Below are 8,560 nucleotides of genomic sequence, written 5' to 3'. Positions count from 1 at the left end.
TCTTGAGTTAATTATGATTTCATGATTGTAATTGTTATTTCATTTGAGTTACCAATGGGCACGACACATCCTTGTGGTCAAGATTATCCGGTATCTTGGTGGGAGCAATTATGAGTATTGGAGGTATGAATTAACAATATAGAATTTGTACAACACATCTCTTGATGGGTTTTCGGCACTTGATCATAGAATTCTCTTGCCAGAGTGTGTCAACATATTTAGTATGTTGAAAATGATCATTAGAGAAAACCAATAAGGATCATGGAATAAGATGTTATTAAATTGATTAGACAGTTGAGATATCAATTTAATTAACGATGTGGTACAAAGGATTGTGCAGTAAAGAAATCAATGTGGCTTGAGACGAATTATTCGAGCATACAATTATGGAAGTCAGTTTCAATATTTTAGTGGAGTAGATTTGGAATTAAATGATTGGGCTAGTTTAATTACAGGCCTAATTATTGTAGCCACTATTGTATGTTTCCAAATGATCCCCGGGTTAGCTCATTTAATTGATTGCACCATTACTGGACTAATAAGTAAGACAACTAGCTATTTGGGTCAAAAGCCTAAATATATCATTTAGTGGGAGGCTCCATTTAATTAGTTTTTGTGTAAGGGGCCTTATGTTATTTTACAAGGTGGGTCCCCTATTGAAAAAGCAAATATCGTGAGTTTTGTTTCGTGATTTTTGGAGCCTAGGGTTTTCACTAAATGGTGATATAAAAGGCTTATTTTTCTCTAAAAAAAACTCAGAAGCCACTTTATACAGATCGGAGAATAAGATTTTTTTCTCTATTGTTGAGAGAAAAATTTTCTCGTGCTAGTTGCTTTGGTAGTGATAAAGGCGCCCACATATCAAGTGCAGATCGAACCTAAGTCATAACCTGGAAGATCATTGGTGACAGTTCGTGATCTAACAAGCGTGGTGGTGACGGATCGTGATCTAATAGGAGTGGTGGTGGCGGATCGTGATCTAGGAGCCTAAATCATTTCAACGGAAAAAGTCCAATCGAATTTTCAAGGTACGATTTCTATAATACGAATTCTTATATATTATATGAGAGCGATCTTCAAAAGGTTTTATAAAAACTTTAAAAACCTGATTTTTCCCCAACAATTCTAAGATCCGACCAAAACACAAAGTACAAAGACATAGCTGTAATAAAAATGTCATGGACGGTTGATATGGCCCTGCATAAGTTGTCGATTAAAGAGAAATGATTAAACTTTACCGATTGAGAAAGAAATGACAACTGGACTAAAAGAAGAATTTTCAATCACCTGTTACTCCACTCGACCCGCTGTATTTTGGAGAAACTAGAATCACATTTAAAGTGAACAACACACTAATCAATTGGGCAAGATCATAGACCTGAAAAGGAACACATTCTTATGGAAAACAGAGCGTATAAAATTTATAACTAATTAAATAAAAACTATGCGTTCAAAATATTTTCTAGTAAATACCACCATGCAGTAACGATGACAAACATACCATCGTGCAAGCAAAAATGCTACCAACAATTGAAGTGTACGGGACAAATGGGTCTGCTAATATATATTCCTTCAGCGACGACTCCACCTGGCTCTGGTAAGATTTGACTTCCATGGTAATTCCTACGGAATATACAGAAGCTTCCTTGGACAATAGGTGCCAGAATAGGCTCCTTTATTCTAGTTCTGCCATATTATGTTTCTTCCTTTCACCTATTAAAGGCGAAAAGGGGCATTTCAATTTTTTTTTTTTTTAAAAAAGAGAGAAAAACACTAATCTTTTGAATGAAGTAAGTACAAGTTCACACAAGTTGACATCCATATGCTAGTCAGAGACTATCTTAGAAACTCACCATGAAGATGGCAGCTGAATGTAACAATCAAGTGAATACATGGCCAAACAAGTTTAACGGGTATCTAAAATTCATGATAAATGAATAACAAAACCGGTGATCAAAGCAATTCAAGGCCAAAAATATATACATAGATACACACAACAGAGAACAGAGCAGAACAGAACCGAACCAATAATATCAAACTGAAACAAAACCAGAAACAGAACTGAAACAGAGTGTTTCATAAAAAATTACAGCAAAAAAGAAAAGAAAAGAAAAGAAGGATGTGCGAACGAATCGAACCAATGATAAGCCAGTCCCCACTATCTCTCAAATTGGTGAAAAATTTATGAGAGACCATTCTAGTAAGATTCGTAAAACAAACATGTGTATAAATTGAGACAAAAATATTAATAATGTGATGTACCCATCTCATGTAAATTTTCTCTTCAAATAACTTTAGTGGCCAATTGCGTACTAAGCAGTAAGCAGAAATGAAATAGTCCTCTTGACCATTATATATAATTTTTTCTGTTTTATTTTATAAAAATGTGTTTATCGCTGAAGAGATTTTAGAAAGGACATTTAAATGCGAAGTTAAAAGAGGTGAGAAGGATATAGTTTTATATATAAGATTCTGTAAACTAATCTCAAAAATTATAACTTATTAGTTTCTGTTGCTGCACCAAACACATTGTATTTATGAATGTAATTACTTTATTTCTTCATCTATCACTACTTCCTAAATTTTTCTTCATTTTTTAAGGGAAAATAAAAGAAATCTCCATTTTTCTTTTTCTTTTTTTCTAAAAAAGATTATCTTAATCTCCGTTATGATTTGTTAAAAAAGAAATAAAAAAAAAACTCATTTATGATAACAGGGAATTTGAGATAGAAATGCCTACAAAATTAAAAGGCAATGTTTGTTCAGCAACTGATATGACACACACATGCATGCCTGGTACCAATTGTAATACAATTCTTTTTTTCTTTTTCTTTTTTTTAATTTTTTAAGCATAGCCTATAAATTATATAATTATACAAAAAAAAAAAAAATCTATGAAATGAGTTTGTGATCCATGCTATACGTTCGCGTCTCACTGGACTTGAGACAATACAATAATTTTACAAACTAATTAATACATGCCAGATCACTTGAGGGAAAAAACTACAAATACCAATCGAGCTCACTCAACTCCTTTAGTTTTCCAGGAGTCAAATATAACTTTTAGGGAAAGGCGGCGATGCTTAATTGCTCGATGCCGAGGATGTTGACATTCCTGAACGATTGCCCTCAGCCATGTACTTGTAAAATGCCAACCGATTATCCTCAGCCATGTACTTGTAAAATGCCGACCTTGAATGACGGTGATAAGCCACGTCCTTGCACAATGCCTCATGTATGTCTACTCTAAGTTTCATGAAGCCTGCCCTTTCGAGTTTCCGCTCTTCAGGACTAACCTTTTCTAGGAGGGAAGCATCGGACCAATCACAATCCAAAAACTCATTAACCATTTCTAAGCAATGAGGGGAGTCGATATCCATGAACATTTCAACTACTTGTGAGCAATGAGGGAAGTAGAGGTGAGCCGTCTCGACTGCGATCACAGAAAGCTCAGCAAATGCTCTAAGAAAATTATAAACATCCCAAGTTTTTCCTAAGAAATGCTGTTGGCATTCAGTCTGCTTTCCATTTTTTATTATTTCAGTTCATCCACTGGCATCTTAAGGATATAAAAAACATTTTGCAAGGGCCATGGGGCATGAAATTCACAAATTTTATAACTAATTAGCCACAAATGAAAGAACTGAAGAGCCTTGGATTACAGAATTTATTCTCAATAGGCTTAGGGTTCTCTTATCCACAGATGTCTAGGAAATAATGAAGTAAAAGATATCTGGATGCAGAAAACATGGCACAATCAAGTCTTGTCTCCAAATAAGAAGGTCCCGGATGTCTGACTGCAGGTAAACATAACAACCAATAATAATGCTCGCATCCTGTTTTGCTTTAAATGAATTTACTTAGTTTTGTTTCAATGAAAGCTTTATTTATTCCTTATTTTATTGAATTAAGTACTCCTAAAATTTGAAACTTGATTTGAATTTGCTTTAAAAGAGATTTTATAACTGCTATTACCCTTTTCCCACAACTGCCAATTTTAACTTCCCAATAACCTCCCTTTAAAATCAAACTAATGTATAACTTTCTGTTTAAAGAAGCAAAATTTACGTTCCACAAAGCTTCTGTCTGAAACGTTTACGTTTTATATAAATCCTGACTGCGTTTGAAAAATTACTCTGTTTCATTTGAAAGGTTAAATGAATTTTCTGAAAGTATTGCACAAAGAATTCTTTTTGTTCGTTATGAATGTTTCTCCTGATTGAGTTAACAGCTGACTCCTTGTCAATTATTTTTCACAGATAGTAGCAATTATTAATTTGAAGAATGCTTTGGAAGGATTGAGCTTTCGTAAGGTTTCTGGCTAGATGTTTTTAATAATTAGTTGTATGTATTACTGATTGAAGCTTGTGTTTTTGGCATAGTTTTAGCAGTTGAATTCTGTTTATGTTTGTACCTAGAAGACATCCATAAGTATTTTTTTAAATCATGTAAGAAGGATTGTAAGATTTATTTGCTTATGAGGAAGTATTGCTGTATACTGATATGCTGATTAATTAGCTGTGCATAGTTTATGATTGACAATGAATTTTTCAAAATTTTGTGAAATACATGAAAAGAGAAAGTAGATGACCTTTTGATATTTTGGAGATTTGGATTTACAGGCATTTAGTTTTACTCAGATTCGATATGTGTTCTAAGCCCTAATTGGGTCTGGGTGTCACACCTTCGGTCTAGAGGTAAAGAGTTGATCCCGTGAGATTTAGTATTTCAAGGGTCAGGCATTGCTAACTCCTTGAAAGTTTTAAAGGACACTGATCTATGCAGGCATACCTGCAACAAATGTCTTCAGTGGTATAAAGCAAGGTTCTACCATTTTGTTGAGACATCAATGTACTAACAATTACCCTTTCTCTTTTGATACATCTGATTACACCTAACAGAGCACTATAAAGAAATTCCAATTTACTTCTAATGAAATGGAAGGAGAAACCTGGATACATGTATTATTTAATTATAAAGATAATCAGTAAATAGAAAAGCGCAAAAGTTAAGAAAATATATAAATACCTGTTTTAAGCAGAGTTAGCAATCTCAATTGGCGTCTCTTGGCTTGCATAGAGGGCGTTTCATTCAAATCAATCTCCTTTAAGTTCCCACTCAGTCCTTTCCGACCTAATGCTGAAAGGCCAGTGGCGGTATCTGCACCTGCTATTTCCATAGCTTCTCTAGCTTCAGAAGGAAACAACCATACACCAGCCACTGCAAAATATTAAGAAGCTGTTATGGCACTCATCCAGGATGGGCATAAATTTTTTTGTACCTCATTACTTTTGGGAAAAAAAAAAAAAGTTTTGATGACAAAGTCTTGTACAACTATTTATCAAAAACCAGTGCAAACCACCAAGCCTAGATCAGATGGATTCAGAATTGTCTATTCCAAAAACGGGGATCAAATCACATGACTGGCCATCAGTGTGCTCCAAGCAATGAGCCCATGTGTATTTGAGCTGCTAAGATGAAGGGACTCACAAACTCCGAGAAGATGATTTACTAATACCAGCAAAGGAAAATCACCTCTACTTTCCAGATGAAGGGACAAACAAACAGTAGAAAGAAGTGTGCTATGCAAAAACTATGAGAAGGCAATGAACTAATACCAAAAAATAAATATCACCTTTCTTTTCCAGATAGTCTAGCTTCATTTGGAAAGCATCACCCATCACATCTGCTGACATTGCCAAGTTCCCAGACATGGAGTTCCTTCTAATCTCTCTTTCAAGGAAAGCAATGCATAACCAGTCTTTGTTAGTTTCCTGCCCCTGCTTTGATGCTTCAATATAATCCTTTCGCCTTGTCATTCTCCGACAGATTGCTACAGCTGTTCGCCCATCTGATGTAGTTTCTGACGCGCATGCTCCCTTGCTCAGCAGAGTCTCCAGCACTGCTGGCTCCTTACGCCTTGCGGCCACATGAAGCACCGTACGTCCTCTTGCGTCCTTAAGGTTGAGATCAGCCAAGCCCATATTGAGCACTTCCTTAAAAACCTTAGGGTTGCAGTAGGCAGCAGCATAGTGCAGAGCAAAAGCATCATCTAAAGTGACTTCATATTCATTCAGAAGAAGATTCAGCAGTTCAAAATCATCAGAGTCCAGCGCCTTGTGGATTCTTCTGACTCTTTTTTCATGCATAGGATCCACTTCTTTTATGTTAGCTTCAGACTCCTGGTTAGATTTGACACGGAGTGATTTGATTTCACTTGAAACTTCATCAGGAAGCTCTTTCTCGAGACAAACATTGTCAAGATTTGACCTTGCAATTCTCTGGATGCAGCAAGAATGGAGGCGGTTCAGTTGGCAATGCAAGGCAGCCACGAGAATTGGGATTACATCTTCCACAGGAGCATTCTCAGCCAAGATCAGAAGCAAACACTGCACGGACAGATAGAGTTTTGATTCAGAATAATATGTTCAAAATTCAAATACCCTATAGTGGGTAATTATTGGTAAATATCATAAAGCATATATAAAATGCTACATGGATAGACAGAGTTTTGATTCAGAAAAATATATTCAAAATTCAAATACTTAGAGGGGATAATCTATGCAGGAAAATAATAATGAGGGGGAAAATCAGTGCCATGCTTATCGAACCTAAATGCCGATGGTGTTCAGAGACATAAGCTCACCTACACAAGATGTTATTCTACAGCATTAATGATTTGCTAGGTTATAGCCTGGACCGGAAAAAAGAGAATCTCTCACATTCTCATTCACTGTTGAGCTTGAAAGCATGAGAGAATTAACCATCAAGTGAGTGAGAAAATACGGATAAAACAACCTAAATAACAGAACAGTCAAGCCAGAGCATGAACTGACACCCACTAAAATGAAAATTGGTGGTCAAGTAAAATTTTTTCCAGAAGAAACCTTCCAATGCTAGTCTCCAATAGACCATTTCATAATCGGGCAATTTAATAAAAGTGAGACGAGTGAATCAACAAAGGAAAGGCGAGTTTGTCAAAGTTCCAATATACAGATGTAGAATAACATATCATTCACTAGAAATGTAGCGCCATTGTTGGACAGTAAGTAACAGCTAGAGATCCTTGAAGGCTTGAACAAATCTATGAAGCCTACAGACAGAAGTGACAATTTTCCTTGGTCAGAAACTCAACACAAAAGCTTTTTGTGACAGGATAGGTGCACTTATCAAATTCAGACTCATGTAATCTATACCTTTTTGGTTAGTTTTTATCATTCTTGGGTGTCAGTGCCAGCAAGCATTATTCCTACAGTTCACTGCCCATCATCATCATTTTTGTCTCTTTAAAAATAAAACAACAGACTCTTGCAAGATAAGAAGAAGTTTTGGGCTCGACAGTATCTACAATTTTAACAAGCTAATTTTGGATATACTACAATGCCTAATATTGCGAACCACCGAAGTTGCTTTACATTTACTTGCTTCGATTCTTTGGTTCTTTGCAAGTCACAATCGAAATTGATTTCAGTTCCATAAATCTTAAAACCATACCAATAAGCATAAATTTAAGCAACACGCAAATAGCGGGTTACAAATTTCTGCAGTTTACAAATTGTGCAATTACCTGAAAATATGATACGAGCTCTGTAATCTGAAAAGCAGCACAAGCATATATCAACTCAACTGCATAATTAATAGTAGGAGGGCAAGAAACATGAACACAAGCATCATCAACACACGCGGACACTTCTGGAGGAGATTCCTTAGTCATTCCAGTGTAAAGATAAAGCAAGATATCATTGAAAGCTTCAAATCCAACCTTCCCATGAGGCACCAAATCAGTCAAAAGATACTTGGGTTTCCCCTCACTGACAGAACCATCATTTCTCAAATTAAAAAGCCGATGAAAAAATTGACTGCGCTCAGACAATATGCTGCGATTAACCACTACTGATTTGCCCTCAACAACAATCTCGGCGTCAAGCCATGGCTCTCCAGGATCAGAGCAAATTTCAGGGCCTGTTGATTGATTAGTAGACCAACAAGTTGGATATGATGAGAGAAAACTCAAAGATGCTGACTTTTCGTTTGCAGTTTCCATGATACTATCAAGAAAGAATAATATCAATCGAAACGAAATGCTTATAACTGAAGCTTGAATCGCGATCTACCTATGTGATTTAAAGATGAAAGTTTTGACTTAATTTCACCGGTCATGAAGCAAGCAAGCATCAAAGAAGCAGAGGGGGAATGAGGGAATTGCAGTAGATATACCTTGATACTTTAAAAATTATTTCAATATCCTAAAATCTAAAATCTCATTTTGCCAAAATTTTATTAACACCCTTTAAAAATTGATAAAAAATTACTAAGTTATCCTCATTTTAAAACACTTCAACACTTCATCTCTCTCTCTACTTAAATAAACAAACACTTATATATACTATAATTTTTTTCGGGATTTTTAATTAAATACCCTTTAATAGCTTCAAAATTATTTAAATACTCACTCTCTTTTTAGTTTTCATAAATACCCTAACAAATATGAGTAAAGTCTAAAATATCCTTAATGAATGCATCAAATTCAATCAACTTGATTGTTTTCATATTTCTTTCA

General features: G+C 35.3%; 2 protein-coding genes across 2 annotated transcripts; both read right to left on the bottom strand.

Annotated features, from left to right (window-relative positions):
* On the bottom strand, positions 1-1,669 carry LOC127901809 (uncharacterized). Its single transcript, XM_052439746.1, has 3 exons — positions 1,502-1,669; positions 1,288-1,378; positions 1-1,197 (listed from the first exon to the last, which is right to left on the bottom strand). Exons 1-3 carry the CDS (start codon positions 1,613-1,615, stop codon positions 998-1,000), a joined length of 405 nt encoding a protein of 134 aa, XP_052295706.1. The 5' UTR covers positions 1,616-1,669; the 3' UTR covers positions 1-997.
* A 1,222-nt stretch (positions 1,670-2,891) lies between these two features.
* On the bottom strand, positions 2,892-8,244 carry LOC102622084 (BTB/POZ domain and ankyrin repeat-containing protein NPR1). The gene is made up of 4 exons (XM_025100492.2): positions 7,568-8,244; positions 5,636-6,389; positions 5,029-5,220; positions 2,892-3,433 (listed from the first exon to the last, which is right to left on the bottom strand). Exons 1-4 carry the CDS (start codon positions 8,042-8,044, stop codon positions 3,084-3,086), a joined length of 1,773 nt encoding a protein of 590 aa, XP_024956260.1. The 5' UTR covers positions 8,045-8,244; the 3' UTR covers positions 2,892-3,083.
* Positions 8,245-8,560: the final 316 nt, after the last annotated feature.

This window comes from Citrus sinensis, chromosome 4 (assembly GCF_022201045.2).
Source record: "Citrus sinensis cultivar Valencia sweet orange chromosome 4, DVS_A1.0, whole genome shotgun sequence".
NCBI lineage: Eukaryota > Viridiplantae > Streptophyta > Magnoliopsida > Sapindales > Rutaceae > Citrus > Citrus sinensis.
The sequence above is the reverse complement of the archived record's forward strand: the minus strand, read 5'-3'. Positions and strand labels throughout refer to the sequence as shown.